Raw genomic sequence first — 21448 nt, 5'->3', positions numbered from 1 at the left:
GGCATAGCATGGCGTGGCATAGGATGGGATGGGACGGGACGGGGCACACCGGCGGGCAGCGGATGTCGGTGGTGCAGGTACAGCCGCTACTCAGCCTGTGCACCTCCTGGCTTAGCGCTACTTCTGCCGGCGGCACCGGCCGCGCCCCGCCAGCCGCCGCTGCCCGCCGGGGCACGATGCCTCGCCGCCGGTGAAGCGCTATGGGCAAGACCGATCTCCCTGGTTTCAAAAGTTTCCCCTGCCGTTTAAACCCGCTGCTCGAGGGCACCGCTAATGGTGCCCTACTGAGCGTCTTGCAAGCTGGGGCGCAGTTCGAAGCAGCGGACGGATTCCGTCTAAAGTGCTGCCCAGGATCGTGGCTGAGCCATCGACCATCCTGCTTGGACGAGCTGCATTTCCCGCTCCCGCCGTCGGTCCGCCGCCGCCGGTGTCTCCCGAGGTGGCGGGCGGGAGGGCGCGGAGGGGCTGTCCGCGGGGGTATGGACAAGCCACCACGTTGTTTTTCAGATCCGTGCCTCCCTCCGAAGATGTGTGACGACGAGGAAACCACCGCACTGGTGTGCGACAACGGCTCGGGGCTGGTCAAGGCGGGCTTTGCCGGAGATGATGCCCCCAGGGCCGTGTTCCCATCCATCGTCGGCCGCCCCAGGCACCAGGTAAATACGAAGGCAGGCCCACGGCAGGACAGAGCCTTCCCCCTCTCTCCAGGAGTTGCCTCCACTAGCCACTTCCCTCTGTTCTTCTGTCTTGCCCTTTCCTCTTCTCACTTCTTGCAGTGGTACGAGTGACACTTTCCACGTGTTTGTGATTTGTATTTTGCTATCATGAATAAAGTGTTGATGAGGCTTCATAGTAATATGGAGCATCTTCCTTCACTAGAAGGCTAATTTCCCTCTGTACCTTCTCATTCATAAAGTCTTTTTGTTATGTCTGTCTTTTCCTGCTCCTGATATTGTGCAGTTTGTTTTCAGTCAAACTTTTGGACCAGAAAGAAGTAGTTGAAAATAAGATGACAATTAAAAGAAAGGGGGGTGGGGTGGGGGGGAAGCCTGGACAAGTTCCTGTGTGATGTACTCTAGGTTACCCTGCTCTTGCAGGGGGTTGGACCAGATGATCTCTTGAGGTCCCTTCCAACCCTTGGGATTCTGTGATTCTGTGATTTTATTAGTAAACTTCAAATTCTGCTAATTTCTAATGCTAATTTCTTTTCCTAAACAACCTTTTAGTGGTGAGACTGCTTGTGCCTTTCTTGTAAATAGCATGGTTGCCTGTGATGTAATAGTTTGAGCTCTGTGGTGTTGACTCCCTCAAATAATGCTTTTCTGTATTTTCCTCTCTTAGGGTGTTATGGTTGGTATGGGTCAAAAAGATTCCTATGTGGGTGATGAAGCTCAGAGCAAAAGAGGTATCCTCACTTTGAAATATCCCATTGAACATGGCATCATCACCAACTGGGATGACATGGAAAAGATCTGGCACCACACCTTCTACAATGAACTCCGTGTGGCCCCTGAGGAACACCCTACCTTGCTCACAGAGGCCCCCTTGAACCCTAAAGCTAATCGTGAAAAGATGACCCAGATAATGTTTGAGACCTTCAACGTACCTGCTATGTACGTGGCGATCCAGGCTGTCCTGTCCCTGTATGCCTCTGGTCGTACAACAGGTAAAATAAACAATTAAGTACTATTTAAATATTTATTTTCAGGAACTCTCCTTCCTTCCCACTGCAAGTGGGAAGAAAACCAACCGTAACTCATTCAAATTTACAGAGAACTAGGCATTTTTAGTTTTTAGTAATTGATGAAAGAATAACAGAAAAGCCCCTACAACGTAGTTCATGAACAGTGTGGACCTGTGTGCATTGCTTTTGGAGGGGCACTGACTCTCCTTCCACTTGTCACGACACAAACAAGGAGACAGTCCTGTGAATGTACTGCAGTTATACAAGTGTTATGCCAGTTTAAGAGTTTCAACTGGACCCAAAAGATGCTCATATCAGATCAAGACAATCACTGTTGCAGATGTAGTTACTGCTCCTATGGATTAGCTTACAATATGTACAGAACAGTTGTTTTAAGGGAAAGTTCATACCAAACAGGAATGTCCAGGCAAGCAAAGGTGGAAGGAATGTGAAAGATCTTTATGGCTAAAATAGAATGATGCTACTTTATACTGCCTGAAAATACTATATTTTGTGATGTCTGTTGCTGCTTACTGCGCCTAAGGGCTCTAAGCATTTTCTAGGTGATTTCAGCTGCTCTCTGAAATTTCTCTCCCAGGTATTGTTCTTGACTCTGGCGATGGTGTCACCCACAATGTACCTATTTATGAAGGTTATGCTTTGCCTCATGCTATCATGCGTCTGGATCTGGCTGGCAGGGATCTGACTGACTACCTCATGAAGATCCTCACAGAGCGTGGCTACTCCTTTGTGACAACAGGTCAGTCCTTCAGCTTTACCCTCCTGTGAAAATCCTCATATCTCTCTTGGCCCATCTTCTTCCGGTAGTATTTTGCTTATCCAAACCTTGATTTTTTTCCCATCTATCTGCAGCTGAACGTGAGATTGTTCGTGATATCAAGGAGAAGTTGTGCTATGTTGCTCTGGACTTTGAGAATGAAATGGCCACTGCTGCCTCTTCCTCCTCTCTGGAAAAGAGCTATGAATTGCCTGACGGGCAAGTGATCACAATTGGTAACGAACGTTTCCGCTGCCCTGAAACCTTATTCCAGCCTTCCTTTATTGGTAAGTGTTTCCAGGAAATTCTCCTTTCTGTAGGACGTATAAATGAATCAGAAGATCTAGAAGGTGTCCTGCTCCTCTTGCTGCTTATCTGAATTTGGCACGAAATCAAACATAAATGAATAATGGCTTAGATCCTCTGGACCTTCTAAGCTGTGGCTGATGTGAGCTCAACTTCTAATCAGCTGAGCTCTGGGCTCTTGTTGCAAGTTTAGATCAGGTTTGAGGGTCACAATTTTTTAGTGATAAGACGAGCAGGTAGAATATCAACATTAGGGAGTCAAAATCAGCGATCCTTATGGGTCCCTTCTAACTTGAGACATTCTATGATTCTGTGTCACTGATGGCAAGAATAGCTTTCAGTGCTGTAATTGTAAGGCTTACACTTAAAAGAGTATCTGACTCCATGAAGGAGTACAGTGTCTGGAAGGAGACTAAAATGGAATGAAGGTGCTTGTATATTTATATACACTGTAATTGAGCATTGTCACAGTCAAGATAGTAAGCTTTGCTGTTTGTGAATGCAGCTGACAGATATTAAAAAATGCTTGTACTCCAAGTCTTGAGCAATACTGCAGTTGTTCATCAGCTGACATCTTACTGTGGATCTAGTGTCAAGCCTTTCAGGAAGCACCTGCTGAAATTGGAATGCAAGCTACGAACACTTGCTCCTGGTTTCTTTTTTTCTTACAGCCAAGTACTGCTATCTTCGTCCCTGTCTTGGTTATGTCTTGCCTTGATATTTATGAACAGTATAGACTGTATTTTGAAAATGAAATGAAGTTACTGTTGTATTCTTTACTTCTACTTCAACTCTTTTCATTGTCTTTATTGCTGTCTTTACTATATTCAACTAGTGCTTTCTGTGAGACTGACATAATCTGATCCTCATGTTTGCTGTTCGATATAGCTTTCTCTCCTTGCCATACATGAGTTTATCTTGTGTGTCTTCTTCTCTTACTGTATAATTTGAATCTCTTTCCTTTTCCACATGCATTATGATTCTTCCCTTTTCTAACAAATACTTTTATTTTCTAAGCTAGCTCTGTAATTCTGTTTGTTTTTCTATAACACTTAATGATCACTAAATAATTTTGCAACAAAGAGATCATAGAAGTTCGTATTAATGATGAGGAGAAATGCCAGGATTTCTTTTCATGAAGACCTCTCGTATAATTTACTGACCTACTTTGTTCTTTTTCTTCAAGGCATGGAATCTGCTGGTATTCATGAAACTACCTACAACAGTATCATGAAGTGTGATATTGATATTCGTAAGGACTTGTATGCCAACAACGTCCTCTCAGGTGGTACGACAATGTACCCTGGTATTGCTGATCGCATGCAGAAAGAAATCACTGCACTTGCTCCTAGCACTATGAAGATCAAGGTAAGGAGTTTGACTCTGTACTATAAATGCGGATAAAGATGAAGAAAATGTCCATATTGTTAAATTGGTATATAGGAACAACTCAAGAGTAAGATCAACAGCTGGTGGAAAAATGAGGAGAAATTCCACTTAATCAGAATAATTCTATTGGTTAGAAGCAAGCATTAGAAAAGAGGAAAATATGGTTATAGAATTTCTTAAGGAATATTACATCTATTTTACCAGATGCTGAAGATTAATTCTATTATAGAGAAGTTTTTTGTTTACTTAAGGAAATACCTACTTTGTTAACATTGGTGCTGCGGTTGTTCAGAAATATAACAGTTAAATGAGGATTTTGTTGCTTTTCTTTATTCTAGATCATTGCCCCACCTGAGCGCAAGTATTCTGTCTGGATTGGTGGCTCCATTCTTGCATCTCTGTCCACCTTCCAGCAAATGTGGATCAGTAAACAGGAGTATGATGAAGCTGGTCCATCCATTGTCCACCGCAAGTGCTTCTAAGCACTTTTTCCCTCAATTTACGTCCCACTCAGGATGATGATGATATGCTTCTTGAAGTCTTCTGTCAACCCTTCCTGAACTCTTCAGTCATTGTACAGTTTGTTTACACACCCGTGCAATTTATTTGTGATTCTAATATTTATTGCTTTATAAATAAACAAGATCTGAGACTTGCAACCTACAAATGTTTGTCTTCTGTTTCATTATAAGTATTATCTGATTAAAAAGATGTGACTAAACACCCTAAGATTTGAAAACTCCCATCAAACCTTTCAATGCATGCATGCCCTAATAGATGTAGGTGTGTTAAGTTATGGTTTTGTATCAGTAAGACGTTATACTTTGTAGTTTACATTTTGAAACTTGAAACAAAGGAAGCATCATATATCAAAGCTTACAAAGAAATAGCCTTGAGGGTAGGATCAGTAAGTAGAATGAGAGAAAGGAAACCTCTCACGTTCTCTCACTGCATTTAGAAAAATTTCTTCCTTTGCATTTATTATAACCCAAGTATTTTAATATTAATTTATTGAAAGCCAAAGCTTCTGTAAAAGAAGTATGTTAATACGTTTAGAAAGCGATTTATAACTAATTAGCTCAATCCTTAAGAGCCATACAAATATTTACTGTGGGCTATAAATATTTATCACAAAACATTAATTCAAACTGACAATTTACTCATCTTCTCCCATCTCTTCAAAGCCAGGGAAGTGAAGTCTTTATTTTACCATTGCACAAGAATAAAACTTTGCTGTATAAACATACAACCATTACAATTGAGATCATTTTCACATCATCGTTCATACGTTTTAGGCAATTTTTAATCCTTAATCTTTGCTATCCTTTGTTGCTATTTGACCCACATATGACAGTCATAAATTGCACATTTTGCATGGGCTTCTCTGTTCCTCACCGTAACTTTGTAACTGCGCTCTTTGGGGGGTTCTGTATGGGTTTTTTTTGTGAGTTGTTTTTTTGTCTGTTTGTTTTTAAGAAGTAATATCCAAAAGGTAAAATACAGAATGAGCTGGCACATTTCCACTAAGGTAATGGAACAAGTCAGTGTCACAGTTTGAACTATGTACAGGCTGGAGTTTGCCTAAACTTCATTTAGGATATCAATAAAAGTGTTTATCAAACTGCATGTAGTTAGTTAGGCAAGTGCTGTTGCAGGTGTTTGAAATGATTAAATTTTATGTTAATTTAATTCTCAACAGCTAATTAAAAACCCCCAAACATTTACACATAAAACTTTTACTTTTTTTTCTTGAAAGGCATTGCACCTGGCCATCAGATGTGATCTGCAATTAAGTACAATTTATTTTACTCTTTGAATATATGAAGATATATTTAGTGTCTGCCTCCAGTTTACTTATCATTAGAAAACAGTTCACTAAGGTGTGACTGTAATTGCTTGCCACTGGCTTACAACTGAAAATTCGACACTGTCCCACATGACATCCTTGTCGCTAAACTGGAGGTACATCAATTTGATGGATGGACCACCTGGTGGATAAAAAACTGGCTGGATGGCAGCACTTAGAGAATTGCTGTTAACTGCCCAATGTCCAGTTGGGGATCAGTAACAAGTGGTGCCCCTCAGGGATCAGTGTTGGAACCAGTCTTGTTCAACATCTTTGTTATCAACATGGACAGTTGGATTGAGTGCACCCTCAGTAAGTTTGCTGATGACACCAAGCTGTGTGGTTCAGTTGATACGCTGGAGGGAAGGGATGCCATCCAGAGGGATCTTGACATGCTTGAAAGGTGGGCCAATGACATCCTCATGAAGTTCTGCAGTGCAAAGTGCAAGGTCCTATACCTGGGTTGAGGCAATCTCAGGCACAGCTACAGGTTTGGTGGAGAAAAGGATCAGACCAGCCCTGCAGAGAAGGACTTGGGGGTTTTGGATGATGAGAAACTGAACATGAGCCGGCTTCAGTGTGCGCTCACAACCCAGAAAGCCAACCGTATCCTGGGCTGCATTAAAGAAGCATGAACAGCAGGTCAAAGGAGGTGATCCTGCCCCTCTACTCTGCTCTCCTGAGAACTCACTTGGAGTGTTGTGTACAGTTCTGGTGTCCTCAACATAAAAAGGACATGGAACTCTTGGAACAAGTTCAGGGGAGGGCCACGAGGATGATCGGGGGCTGGAACATCTCCCATACGAAGACAGGCTGAGCAAGTTGGGGCTGTTCAGCGTGGAGGAGAGAAAGCTGTGTGGAGACCTCATGGTAGCCTTCCAATATCTGAAGGGGGCCTACAAAGATGATGGGGAGGGACTCTTCATCAGGGATTGTAGAGATAGAACAAGGGGTAATGGGTTTAAATTTAAACAGGGGAAGTTTAGATTCGATATAAGGGAAAAGTTCTTTACTGTGAGGTGGTGAGGCACTGGAAGAGGTTGCCCAAAGAAGTGGTAAATGCTCTGTCCCTGGACAGGTTGGACAGAGCCTTGGGCAACACGGTTGAGGGTGAGGCACCCCTGTTCGTGTCAGGAGGGCTGGAACTAGATGATCTTAAGGCCCTTTCCAACCTTAACTGTTCTATTATTCTATGAAATACTCAAATATTTTTTTTTGGGGGGGGGGGTGCAGAGAAGGTGGATGGAGTCGTTAAATATAAATTAAATTTAAACATAAATAATGAAAATTTAAACAGACATTAAAACATTCTAGATAAATGCAAAACAAAAAATTTAACATCATTATGAGAACTTAAATATAGATATTAAATACTTATTGTCATCCTGTACACAGTATCACTGAAATGCTACTACAAATAAGCCTTTTCACAATACAATACTAATTAATTAACCCATAAATCTGTTAAGGCAAAGTCAACAGCCTCCACTGTCCTCAAGAAGGTTTCCAGGGTAGGGAATGACTCTGAAGTTCACACCATTGATAAATTTTATATGGTTTGAAAACATGGGGACATTTCCAGATTTCTGACCAACACAAATCTAATTACTCAGACTTCAGATGTTAGCCAGTGATGTTTTCATGTTGTTGTTCAGAACTATTGTGCTTTTCTTGCTTGGTCTCCCTTGCTAATGTGAAAGATTCAGCTGGTTAAAAAGGTCATCTCAGGTATTACTGTGAATTAATAGGGTACAACCCACTGGAGCTTAAAATATTAAGTGAGTATGCAAAGGGCATGCTGAGTTGGGACCAGTGCATGCCTGCCTGCTTGGCTCTGACTGATATGTCAAGGACAGCAGGTGTACAGCTGGCACCACCTTCACGGCTGGCACCAGGAGCTCACCCATGAGCTGTGGCATGAAGAGGGAACTGAAGGAAGCCACTGACTGCATGACTAGTGGAAAAATTCCTTCTGTAGATATTTTGGGGGCTGTAATTTATGGAAATGGATATGAGCAGCAAGGGTTGTGGAAAACAGTGATATGCTTGCAAATACGTAGTGTATGAATACAAAGTAACAATGACTTACCTTTTTTCTCTTCTTATAGCAAGCTTCCAGATGCATTCAGTTTTAATGCAAAATGTGTGTCCACACTCAGTGCAGTGAAAACTTTAATAATTCAATGGGATGGGAATTCACAGAATCACAGAACCATTAAGGTTAGAAGGGAACTTTGGAGATCATCCAGCCCAAAACCACTGCCAAGGCAGGGCCACCTAGAGAAGGTTACACAGGAACATGTCCAAGAGGGTTTTGAATGTCTCCATCTCCATCCCTCCGTCTGGGCAGCCTGTTCTAGTGCTCTGCCAAACTCAACATAGAATCATAGAATCATAGAATAGTTAGGGTTGGAAAGGACCTTAAGACCATCTAGTTCCAACCTCCCTGCTCATGGGCAGGGACACCTCTCACTAAACCATGTCACCCAAGGCTCTGTCCAACCTGGCCTTGAACACCACCAGGGATGGAGCATTCACATTCTCCCTGGGCAACCCATTCCAGTGCCTCACCACCCTTAAAGGAAAGAACTTCTTCCTTACATCTAATATAAACTTCCCCTGTTTAAGTTTGAACCCATTACCCCTTGTCCTATCACTATAATCCCTGATGAAGAGCCCCTCCTTATCATCTTTGTAGGCCCCCTTCAGATACTGAAAAGCTACCATGAGATCTCCACACACCTTTCTCTTCTCCAGGCTGAACAGCCCCAACTTTCTCAGCCTGTCTTTGTATCAGAGATGTTCCAGCCCCCGATCGTCCTCGTGACACTCCTCTGGACTTGTTCCAAGAGTTCCATGTCCTTTTTATGCTGAGGACACCATAATCGCACACAGTACTCCAAGTGAGGTCTCAGGAGAGCAGAGTAGAGGGGCAGGATCACCTCCTTCGACCTGCTGGTCACGCTCCTTTTGATGCAGCCCAGGATACGGTTGGCTTTCTGGGCTATAAGCTCACACTGCTGGCTCATGTTCAGTTTCTCATTGACCAACACCCCCAAGCCCTTCTCCACAGGGCTGCTCTGAATGTCTTCTCTGCCCAGCCTGTAGCTGTGCCTGGGATTGCTCTGACCCAGGTGTAGGATATCGCACTTGTCATGGTTAAACTTCATAAGGTTGGCATCAGCCCACCTCACAAGCGGGTCAAGATCCTACTGGATGGAATTCCTTCCCTCCAGTGCATAAACTGAACCACACAGCTTGGTGTCATTGACAAACTTGCTGAGGGTACACTCAATCCCACTGTCCATGTCAGCAAAAAAGATGTTGAACAAGACCGGTCCCAACACTGATCCCTGAGGGACACCAGTTGTTACTGGTCTCCAGCTGGACATTCAGCCACTGACCACAACTCTGTGTGCGGCCATCCAGCCAGTTCTTTATCCACTGAGTGGTACACCTATCAACTTGATGTCTCCCCAATTTAGAGACAAGGATGTCATGTGGGACAGTGTCAAACGCTTTGCACAAGTCCAGGTAGATATCAACTGCTCTATCCCTGTCCATCAGTTCTGTAGCCCCATCATAGAAGGCCACCAAATTGGTCAGGCAGGATTTCCCCTTAGTGAGGCCATGCTGGCTGTCACCAAGCACCTTGTTGTTTTTCATGTGCCTTAGCATGCCTTCCAGGAGAATCTGCTCCAAGATTTTGCCAGGCACAGAGGTGAGACTGCCTGGTCTGTAATTGCCCGGGTCATCCATTTTCCCCTTCTTGAAAATGGGGGTTATATTTCCTTATATTTCCCTTTTTCCTGTTATCGGGAGCTTCACGTGACCGCCATGATTTTTCAAATATGATGGACAATGGCTTAGCAACTTCATTTGCTAGGTCCTTCAGGACCCATTTATGGATTTCATTAGGTCCCATGGACTTGTGTACTTTCAGGTTCTTAAGATGGTCTTGAACCAGATCCTCTCCTACAGTGGGCCCAAGGTCTTACTTCTCACAGTCCCTGTGTCTGCTTTCCAAGACTTGGGTGGTGTGGTCAGAGCATTTGCCAGTGAACACTGAGGCAAAGAAGTCATTAAGAATCTCAGCCTTCTCCAAATCCGGGGTAGCCAGTTCTCCTGATAGCTTCCAGAGAGGGCCCACGTTGTCCCTAGTCTGTCTTTTATTTGCAGTGTACCCATAGAATCCCTTCCTGTTATCTTTCACATCCCTAGCCAAGTTTAATTCTAACTGGTCCTTCGCTTTCATAACCTGGTCCCTACCTCCTGGACAACATCCCTGTATTCTTCACAGGCTGCCTGTCCTTGTTTCCACATTTTATACTCCTCTTTTTTCCTTTGAAGTTTCCTCAGCAGCTCCTTATCCATCCAAGGAGGTCTCCTGGCCCTCCTGCTGCACTTCCTTCTAGTTGGGATGCAGCACTCCTGAGCTTGTAGTAGGTGACCCTTGAATATCAACCAACAGTCTCAGTCCCCTCTGCCTTCTAGGGCTACATTCCATGGAACCTTACTAAGCAGGTTCCTGAAGAGGTCAAAGTCTGTTCTCTTGAAGTCCAGGGTAGTGAGCTTGCTGCATGCTCTTCTGACTGTCCTGAGCATCTCAAATTTGACCATCTCATAATCGCTGCAACTAAGGCTGCCCTGGAGCACCACATTTCCAACCAGCCCTCCCTGTTGATGAGCACGAGGTCAAGCATGGCACCTCTGCTTGTTGGCTCCTCTATTACTTGCAGAAGGAAGTTGTCTTCCACACAATCGAGGAACCTCCCAGATTGCTTGTGCCAGGACATACCGTCCCTCCAACAGATATCAGGGTGGTTGAAGTCCCCCATGAGAACAAGGGCCTGCAAGCGTGAGGCTGTTCCTATCTGTCTCTAGAGCGTTTAATCCACAGAGTCCTCTTGATCAGGCAGTCTGTAACAGATCCCCACAGTAATGTCTCCCATCGCGGTTCTCCCTTTAACCCTGACCCACAAACTCTCTATTGACTGCTCACCTGTCCCCAGACGGAGTTCCATACTCTCCAGCCTATCCCTAACATAAATATCAACTCCCCCTCCCCCCCTGCTGGGCCTGTCTTTTCTAAAGAGTCTGTAACCTTCCATTCTAACACTCCTGTCACAGGAGTCATCCCACCATGTTTTTGTGATGCTTGTTATATCATACCCCCATAGACATGCACACATCTCTAATTCCTCTTGTTTGTTCCCCATGCTATGGGCGTTTGTATAGAGGCATCTGAGCCGAGCTCCAAATGAAGCCAGCTCATTGGCTGGAGTGGCTGGAATATCGCTACATTGCTCCGAGCATTTATTATAGGTGCTTGCAACTGACTGGGTGTTTTGGGATGGAATGATGCCCCTCTCCCCCAACACATCTAGTTTAAAGCCTCCTTGGCCAGTCTGGCAAGCCTTCTACCAAAAACAAGCTCCAGGAGCCCCCAGTAGACCTGGCCTACTAAATTGAGTCCCATGTTCTAGATATCCAAACCCCTGACTATGGCACCACATTTCTAACCATTTGTTAACCTGGCTAATCCTCCTAGCCTTTTTAAGTTCCTCCCCTGTATCCTGGAGAACTGACAAAAAGACTACCTGAGCTCCAGAGCCCTTAATCACCTCTCCCAGGGCTCTGTAGTCCTTCTTTATGTTCTCCAGGCTACTGCTATCTATAACACTAGCACCTACATGGATCACTAGAAGTGGGTAATAGTCAGTGGGACTTACTAGAGCAGGCAGCCTCTCTGCAGCATCCCTGATCTGTGCCCCTGCTAGGCAACACACCTCCCTTGAGAACGGGTCAGGCCTGCAGATGGGTGCCCCTGTGCCTTTCAAAGTAGAGTCCCCTACCACTATGATCTGCCACTTTTTCCTGGCAGCACCAACAGAGATCTTCTTTACCAGTGCATCAGCTGGTTGTTTCTGGTGGGAGCGTATTTCCTCATCAGCCCCCTGCAGGACAGCAAAGCGGTTCTGGGTGGGGACAACAGATTTAGGAGGAAGCCGCTTGCTTTTAATTGTTTTCTTCTTCTTTTTTTTTTTTTCTTATTTTTTTGTTTTGTTTTGTTTATTATTAATTCCCAGCTTCCCGGGTTAACAACCTATTTCTTCCCTCCATGAGCTACAGTGGACGCTTGAGGCCCCTGCACAGTTTGGGCCAGGAGCAAGCTGTCCTGCTTCCTCTCAGCTTCCCTGACATCTTGCAGCCTATTGACAGCATCCTGCAGCTGAGCTCCTGCTGCAGGAGGGCCTCCATCAGGGAGCACCGAGCGCAGCCCTGCCCATTGTGCACCCTCCCCTCACAAATCCAGTGCAGGCACTCTCTGCGCTGTGAACTCTGTGCTGCCGCCCCCTCTCTCATCGGCTCTGTCTGGATGCCTACGCTGGCCACCGACGGCAGCCAGAGCAGAGCTCACAGGCTGGGCCCTGATCATAAGGCGAGCGCTCACCACCCCGCTCGCCTGCCCGCGCAAACTGCCCCAAAGCTCGCTCCCTGGGGCAGGTTTTTAACCAGTCAGGGCCCCTCCCGGGTCCGCCCCCTGTGAGTCCCTGCTCGCGTCAGCTGAGCTGCCGGCTCCTGGGCAGGTCCTGTCGAGGACTTGAGGCTCCCTCGGTGGCTCTTGTCGCTCTGAGTTGAGGCTCCTGGACGCTGATCTCCCTCTTGCTCCGGTGTTGAAGGCGTCCTCTCTCGAGCTACTCACCTCAGCAACTGCCCAAACAAAAAGACATTCTTCCACACGTTGAGGTGAAACCTTCTGTGTTTTAGTTTATGTCTGCTGCTCCTTGTTCCATCACTGGGCACCACCAAAAAGAGTCTGGCACCATCCTCCTGGCCTTTGAGATTCCTTTGGCCATCTCCTGCAATCTCTCCTCATAGAATCATAGAATAGTTAGGATTGGAAAGGACCTTAAGATCATCAAGTTCCAACCCCCTGCAATGGGCAGGGACACCTCGCGCTAAACCATGCCACCCAAGGCTCTTTCCAACCTGGCCTTGAGCACTGCCAGGGATGGAGAATTCACATTCTCCCTGGACAACCCATTCCAGTGCCTCACCACCATAACAGGAAATAACTTCTTCCTTATATCCAATCTAAACTTCCCCTGTTTAAGTTTGAACCCATTACCCTTCGTCCTGTCGCTACAGTCCCTAATGAAGAGTCCATCCCTAGCATCCCTGTAGGCCCCCTTCAGATACTGGAAGGCTGCTATGAGGTCTCCACGCAGCCTTCTCTTCTCCAGGCTGAACAGCCCCAACTTTATCAGCCTATCTTCATACAGGAGGTGCTCCAGTCCCCTGATCATCCTTGTGGCCCTCCTCTGGACTTGTTCCAAGAGTTCCATGTCCTTTTTATGTTGAAGGACACCAGAACTGCACACAATACTCCAAGTGAGGTCTCACGAGAGCAGAATAAAGGGGCACGATCACCTTCTTCGACCTGCTGGTCCTGCTCCTTTTGTTGCAGCCCAGGATATGGTTGGCTTTCTGGGCTGCAAGCGCACACTGCTGGCTCATGTTCAGTTTCTCATTGGCCAACACCCCCAAGTTCTTCTCTGCAGGGCTGCTCTGAATTTCTTCTTTGCCCAGCCTGCAGCTTCTCATAGGACAAACACTTCAGACCCCTGATCATCTTTGTGGCCCTAAATTATAATTACTATTATAATAACTGATAACTATTTATGGAAGAAAAACTAGACTTTTAAATATGGATAATGCAACTGATCAGATTGAGAAGAATTTGAATGTTAAGTCACATAAGCTAGGATTCAAAACAGATATAAGAGATACCACTGTTATACTTTACTCTGTTTACATTTTACAAGAATTAATTTTAGTAGTATATATTTTATATGGCAAATGAATATGGTATAATAGGATGCAGAAAATAACTTTAAAGCATTTATCTGGTAAAAAGTAAAACTGTTGCAGATACTTTCTTCAAAAAGGCAAATTAAAACGCAGCTGTACCCAAACCCTGCTGTGATCATCAGTCTGCAGCTCTAAACTGCCTCAGCCAATGAAGACATTGACATAAATTTTGAGACTAAAGGATCACAGCTAACCTTCATTGTTTTTGATGAGATTCTCTTTGGATGGAAGAAGGAAACAATGTTTAGCCAAATTTATAGATTTTGATAAGCACTGGGGATACATCGCAAAACATCTATCTGCCGTACCAAAGTGTCCTGTTTGATTTTGCAGCTCCTTGTTGCTCTCTACATAAAATGGAGTGGAAATAATTCTGTGAAAGTCAGTCTAGCATGATTTTAAGCTACAGAAAGAGGCTTTATTAAGTAACAAGGTCTAAAAAGTGTTTAAAAATACTTAAGAGAACAGAGACGAGCAGGGACAAAACCTGTTCTGGTAGCCAGGACAAGGCAGCCCAGTACTTCTGCTTCTGACTGAAGCATTTTGTGGTGTTACCACTGTTGCCTGATCCAGAGATCTTACAGAAAACTCTTCTTGTAGGTAGAGAAGCATGTTGGCACTTAAGGAGTATTGAGGGATAGGATTATGGTCTGGATAGAAAGCTTGTAATATCTAGATGGAGTATGTGCTAATAATCTGAAAATCCTGTGATTCTGCTTTAGAAGATAGTTTTTTTGACAGGGAATAAGGAGATGTTTCAGAAGTCACTTGTTAATGCTTCAACATTCCTTCCAAAAAAATTGGTAGGACAGTCATAAATTTAATGGAGTTGTCTATTTTGCACTAATCTTGTCTAAAAAGGATGTTTTAGCTAAAGCTTTAAAAAAGTCACCCTGAGGTGAAGCAGCAATATAAAAATGTTTAGGTTGAATAATTGAGTTCTGCAGAGCGATAACTTTTTTAAAAATGTAGAATAAGAGAGTTTTATACTTAAAATCATTAGTTGACTCTAAATATATGTGACAGATTAATCTACGTTTATAGCACAACAATAGAAAAAGAACAGAGAAAAACCTCTTCCCTGCTGATTGGATAAACTGAATACAAGGCAGAGACTGCTACTTTCTTCTAGTAAGAGCTTAACCCAGTCCCACCCTGAAGCATTGTGTGACACAAGTAAAAGGAAAAAAAGTCATTTATAAAAGTGAGTGAGTAGGAAATCTCACTCATTACCTCAAGGAAGAAACAATTTGGACAATCAATATACTACCAATTACTCCTGAGGACGATTACAAGTGCTGAAAGTTGCAAACTCACCATACAGAAATGTTAATGGTTGGAAAAAAATATTATGCTGATATATAATTAAAAGATGAAAGTAATTTGTTATTAAGTTGTCCTATGTGAGTAATGTTGTTTAAAATTAATTTAGCAGGCAATATGTTTGTCTGTGTATATATATATATATATATATATATATATATACATATTTCGGGTGACACGATTTAGTGTGAGGTGTCCATGCCTATGGCAGGGGGGTTGGAACTCGATCTTAAGGTCCTTTCTAACCCTAACTATTCTATGATTCTATGATCCTATATATATCTATATGCAGAGGAAAAGATGGGTGTGGCATAAAGCTATACTGATGTAGATCTTCATAACATGCCAGCAATATATTAAGTCTGGAAGGCTCCCAATAAAATCCAGGTAGCACAGCAGTAAGAAAGAGCTTAAAGATCAGTTCTGAGTCTCCAAGCCCCTCAGTTTTAGATTACCAGAAAGGGTATTGTCAGTGATATTGAGGACTACACGAGCTTTCTTTCCAAAGGGTCCCAAATGAGTTATGAGCTACATGGTGGATATGCTGTTGCAAAAAGGCAATGCTCAAAGGGAAATTGAGGACCTCCTGGGTGGTGGTGAAGACCTGCAGCTCCAGCTTTTCTAGAGAGAGTGGAAATTGGCATCTGTAGCAGCATAAAAACCCCTGCCACATACTCCTCCCTCTCCCCCAGCTCTCTGTAGATGGCTGTGGCTGCCTCTGCTGAGATGAGAAAGCAAGCAGGTGAAAAATCTAATTAATTTCATTCTTGGGAGGAAAGGGACTGGGAGACATATTGCTGGGCCAATATCGGTGGAGACAGCTTCCACAGCATCCAGAAGTGCAGGGATTTTACAGCAGCTGTCATCAAGGATGAAATAAAAGTTTAGGGAATTCAAGCCATATCCTAATGTTTATGTAATAGCTGAGTTTTGACAGTTAATTGAATGATAAATCTTTAATTTTGATTATATAAATTATTTTCAGGACACAGGCTTGTGTCTTCGATAGCTGTTTCTATTTTATATAAAAAAAAAACAAAACAAACAAACAAAACCAGAAACCAAAACCCAAACACAAATAAAATAAGAAATATTAATCTTAAGCAATAAAAATATGTACCTTGGGCCTTTTTTTTTTTTTTTTTGTACTAAATATGTTTAGTTACTAAAAATGTTTTAAAGCTGACTGCATGTGTGTGTATGTTTACAATGCTTTGATTTTCTGGTAAATCAAAAGGGAGAAGAACTTTTGCAGAAATAGAAATTTCAGCAGATTTTAAAGACAAACCACTGAACAAGTCATAAGGAAAAAGCACTTTATACTTCTGTATCATGAATTATGTCTTGAATTTAGCACCTACACTGGGGGATCCTTCCTTGTCAAGGAACACCACCTACAAGAAAAGATATCATTTCCCCAGTTAAATCATGGGCACTCTGTGGTTGTAATCTTTGGGTAATAAAGGGAATCATCTCCTCCTCAGTCTTCTGTTAGAGGCTAAACAGAAAACACAGTTCTTGAGCTAAACTTCTGACTTCATTATATGAAGTATTAATATGACAATTTGAGTAAATATTTATTGATATATATCACCAGCCAATTCAGTTACTAATTCAGCATTGGTTGTGAATTCATTTTTATTATTGTGTGTTCGCAGTTGGAACACTGAACTCACTGCAGACAGCTTGTTTGTGTATATAGAAATGCAAATTGTAAAACACAATATGTTGTTTTATTCTTACAAAAGTTCAATGATTTCTCAAAAACAATGTATTTATTTGCAGGAATTAACATATAGTAGCTAAGCCGCTGGCCATCGTATTTGAAAAATCACGGCAGTCAGGTGAAGTTCCCAACGACTGGAAAAAAGGAAATATAACCCCCATTTTCAAGAAGGGGAAAATGGATGACCCAGGCAATTACAGACCAGTCAGTCTCACCTCTGTGCCTGGCAAAATCTTGGAGCAGATTCTCCTGGAAGGCATGCTAAGGCACATGAAAAACAACAAGGTGCTTGGTGGCAGCCAGCATGGCCTCACTAAGGGGAAATCCTGCCTGACCAATTTGGTGGCCTTCTATGATGGGGCTACAGAACTGATGGACAGGGATAGAGCAGTTGATATCTACCTGGACTTGTGCAAAGCGTTTGACACTGTCCCACATGACATCCTTGTCTCTAAATTGGGGAGACATCAAGTTGATAGGTGTACCACTCAGTGGATAAAGAACTGGCTGGATGGCCGCACACAGAGTTGTGGTCAGTGGCTGAATGTCCAGCTGGAGACCAGTAACAACTGGTGTCCCTCAGGGATCAGTGTTGGGACCGGTCTTGTTTAACATCTTCGTTGCTGACATGGACAGTGGGATTGGGTGCACCCTCAGCAAGTTTGCCGATGACACCAAGCTGTGTGGTTCGGTTGATACGCTGGAGGGAAGGAATGCCATCCAGAGGGACCTTGACATGCTTGTGAGGTGGGCTGATACCGACCTCTTGAAGTTTAACCATGCCAACTGCAAGGTCCTACACCTGGGTCGGAGCAATCGCAGACACAGCTACAGGCTGGGCAGAGAAGAGATCCAGAGCAGCCCAAGGAGAAGGACTTGGAGGTGCTGGTCGATGAGAAAATGAACATGAGCCAGCAGTGTGCGCTTACAGCCCAGAAAGCCAACCATATCCTGGGCTGCATCAAAAGGAGTGTGATCAGCAGGTCGAAGGAGGTGATCCTGCCCCTCTACTCTGCTCTCGTGAGACCTCACTTGGAGTATTGTGTGCGATTCTTGTGTCCTCAACATAAAAAGGACATGGATCTGTTGGAACAAGTTCAGAGGAGGGCCACGAGAATGATCGGGGACTGGAGCACCTCCCATATGAAGATCGGCTGAGAAAGTTGGGGCTGTTCAGCCTGGAGAAGAGAAGGCTGCGTGGAGACCTCATAGCAGCCTTCCAGTATCTGAAGGGGGCCTACAGGGATGCTGGGGATGGACTCTTCATTAGGGACTGTAGCGACAGGACGAAGGGTAATGGGTTCAAACTTAAACAGGGGAAGTTTAGATTGGATATAAGGAGGAAATTCTTTCCTGTTACGGTGGTGAGGCACTGGAATAGGTTGCCCGGTGAGGTTGTGAATGCTCCATCCCTGGCGGTGTTCAAGGCCAGGTTGGACGAGGCCTTGGGTAATATGTTTTAGAGCAAGGTGTCCCTGCCCATGGCAGGGGGGTTGGAACTTGATGATCTTAAGGTCCTTTCCAACCCTAACTAATCTTTGATTCTATGATTTATGTTTATTTTGGATTACTAAGTATCACAGTCCATTACAAGATACTAAACAATGCCCAGATATGCTTTTAACATGTAATGTAGTGTATTGTAAAAACCAAAACCTTTAATATGTTACAAAACCTTGAATATGTGATGCACAGTTTTTAAAAATTCTCTTAGGCCTTCCTAGTCTTACTAGCATGGAAATAAATTTAGGTATATTTTCAATTGAATTGGAGCTCTTTTGTGCAGCTCAGCTCTGTATGGCAACCAGACAAACCGCAGTAATGCAGTAGCTTTTGATCTTTTGCCCTCATATTTTGGCAGCTAAATCAAATGGACTTTGAAAGAGACTTACTTTGAACTGGTATCTTCACTATATGTAGGAAAATGAGTGATTATCCTGTTTTTGGTGATAGTCTCTCTTGCATTTGGTTCTGGGTTCTCCAAAGTGTTTAATGTATAACATATACGTATTTGTACACATATAAAAATATATTTACACATATGTGTGCATATATATGCATACGGATATTTTTCTCTCAGTCTTCTCTTTAATTTTGCAATAGAAGAGTATCCTTGACTTGATATAACGTTTCAGAGGCCACATCTGTATGACATAGCATATGAATAATCCCTTAGAAAATCAGCATAGCTGAAGATGGAAGGACAATGTCAGAAGCATCACAGAGATATTTGACCAATACAAAACTGTTGATATTTTTTAGCCTGTTCCTAAGAAAGAAGTTAATTTTTGATTTAGTTTTCTGCTCAGGGGAAAACCTCAGAACTTTGGAATTTTGGGAAAAAATCAGAACTGAAGTGTTTTTAGTGATAATGTAAAATAATTTTTCCTTCTTACAATGTACAGTCGAAGTGCCACCAACATATGATTTTCAAACATATTGTGGATATATCACGTACTGCTGAAAGAGTAAAAAGTGCTCAAAGTCATGTAGAGAATAAGTTTGTAATGTCTGGTGTCACATTCTGTAATTTAATGGCTGCAGCAATACTTTTGTAGGTTTTTTTCTCTCTGATCAAACATAACATCAGTTGTTGTCATCAACTAGGTAGACAAATTAGTTTCTGTCATTTCATTTCAACTGAGACCATGACTTCTGGCCATTACACTGGCACCTAACAGAAATAGGAAACCACCTTCTGACCTTGGTTTTTGTAAATAAACAGCATATGAAATTTTCAGGAATGGTATGCTGCAGGCTCTTCTTTCTGCCAAAAGGCATACAGAGTTCCTTTGCTCATTCTGTCTGTATTTATTAAACAAAGCAAATATATTGCCATTTAATGCTGAAAAGACTATTTCTTTTGTAAGTAATAATGCAGAGATGGTGATTGAGCAATTTCCAAATAGGGTCGTATGGTGACAGAGAGACAGTGGGTGCTATTAAAAGCTTGACATTTATCACTCACAGTGGTTAAATTTGTCATGGTATTTGTGGCATTTGCCAATCTAAATATAGAGAATGCCACAAATGCCACATAACAGATAAATAATGCTGTGCAAAAATCAACAAACTGCTGGTGGTACTTTGCTAAACCTACAGCGCTCTATGTTCTGGAAATGCATTGCAGATGCTATTAGGTAGGAATTTATCAGCATGGAAAGGTAAAAAATTTATTATGCTTTTCCTTTACCTTGCTTATTTAGACTTGAAGGGCTTTTGTATAAGAAATATTTCTGTGTGTCTGTCTGTAGCCCCCTGAGTAATAAAGCCCTTATCAGAGTTTGAGTATCCTAAAGCTAATAAAACCCAAATCATGATGTATCATTCACATAGACAAAAAAGAGTCTGTCCAGTACATGAAGTTTAGGAAATATTCCTGGAAAATATACCATGCATCTTGTGACAAACAACCTAAAGTGCAAGTCTTATTGGAAGAAATGGCTTCTCAAGCAGAAAGTTGTTCTCTAGGACATAATTTAAGCATTCTAGAGCTCTGTTTAAGTCCTGGAGGACAGAATAGAAATAATCAATCACACTGGATGCTTACTTTTCAGACACAGAAAAATCATCATTATTTTATTTTCAATAACTGCAGAAAAGGCATTAATGGAACTACTTTTTTCTCCATCTAATAAAACTTTAACGGCGGTAGAGGAGAAAAAGCCTGTGTCCTTGTCTTACAGTGTTGGGGTTTTGGAGTATAGGCACCCAGTTCCCATTCTGACCTTGGAAATACTGTTTCTTGACTTCTCTGTGTTCACAGGGTGAACATGAAAAGGTCAGCTGCTCTCAAGTCTTACCCACGGGTGCAGTTCTGTCACTGTTTGGCTGGAGGAGGTGCTGTGGTACTAAAGCAGCAATTCTCACAGATATTAAGTCATGTAAAGGGTATTTTGCTACCCCTTAAGAAAGTCTAGCAAAAAGTTGAAAGAATGTGGCCAGAGTTGTGACCAAGTTCTTCATCTTTAGTGATGACGCGCACTTGGTTCCTTAATGGGATTTTGGTAGGACAGACCTAAACCTAGAGTTAGATAATTTCCCTGTCATGGAACTCTTGAGACTAACTATTAGATTATCTCTTAGGTTTTTGAATGCATCTGATTACAGTAGATGGCACTGAAGAGTATATAATGAAAAACCTGTTACCAGTCAGTACTGCTCTCAGTTCTTGGCAAGAACTCTGTTGCTGGGGGACAGCCTGCCCCACCATGGTCTTCACCCCAGGCTGCAGGCGAATCTCTGCTCTGGCATCTGAGCACCTCCTCTCTCTCCTTCTGCACTGACACTGTGGTTCTCTCACATATTCTCACTCCTCTCTGTGATTTCTGAGATGATCTTCATATTAAATATCAAATGTAAGAAGCACTTTTGTACTCCCTTTAGAATGCTGTGTTAAGTAGTCACAGAAGACCATTTAAAATTTGAGTCATGTACTAGTTTAGCTTTGCCTTTTCTATGTGTGCTGTGATTTAGTTTTCCTATTTACACACTCACTTTACTTAATAAAAAACAAAAATA

The 21448-nt window shown here is 42.9% G+C and overlaps 1 protein-coding gene across 1 annotated transcript; it reads left to right on the top strand.

Moving 5' to 3' along the window:
* Positions 1-467: 467 nt before the first annotated feature.
* ACTC1 (actin alpha cardiac muscle 1) lies at positions 468-4824 on the top strand. The gene is made up of 6 exons (XM_061367658.1): positions 468-656; positions 1342-1666; positions 2283-2444; positions 2558-2749; positions 3955-4136; positions 4496-4824. Exons 1-6 carry the CDS (start codon positions 480-482, stop codon positions 4637-4639), a joined length of 1182 nt encoding a protein of 393 aa, XP_061223642.1. The 5' UTR covers positions 468-479; the 3' UTR covers positions 4640-4824.
* Positions 4825-21448: the final 16624 nt, after the last annotated feature.

This window comes from Neopsephotus bourkii, unplaced genomic scaffold, assembly GCF_033783945.1.
Source record: "Neopsephotus bourkii isolate Nb327-2 ecotype Australia unplaced genomic scaffold, CSIRO-AGI_Nbou_v1 NB_1388, whole genome shotgun sequence".
Classification (NCBI taxonomy): Eukaryota; Metazoa; Chordata; class Aves; order Psittaciformes; family Psittacidae; genus Neopsephotus; species Neopsephotus bourkii.
Note: the sequence above shows the minus strand (reverse complement) of the source record. Positions and strands in the feature narration are given on the sequence as shown.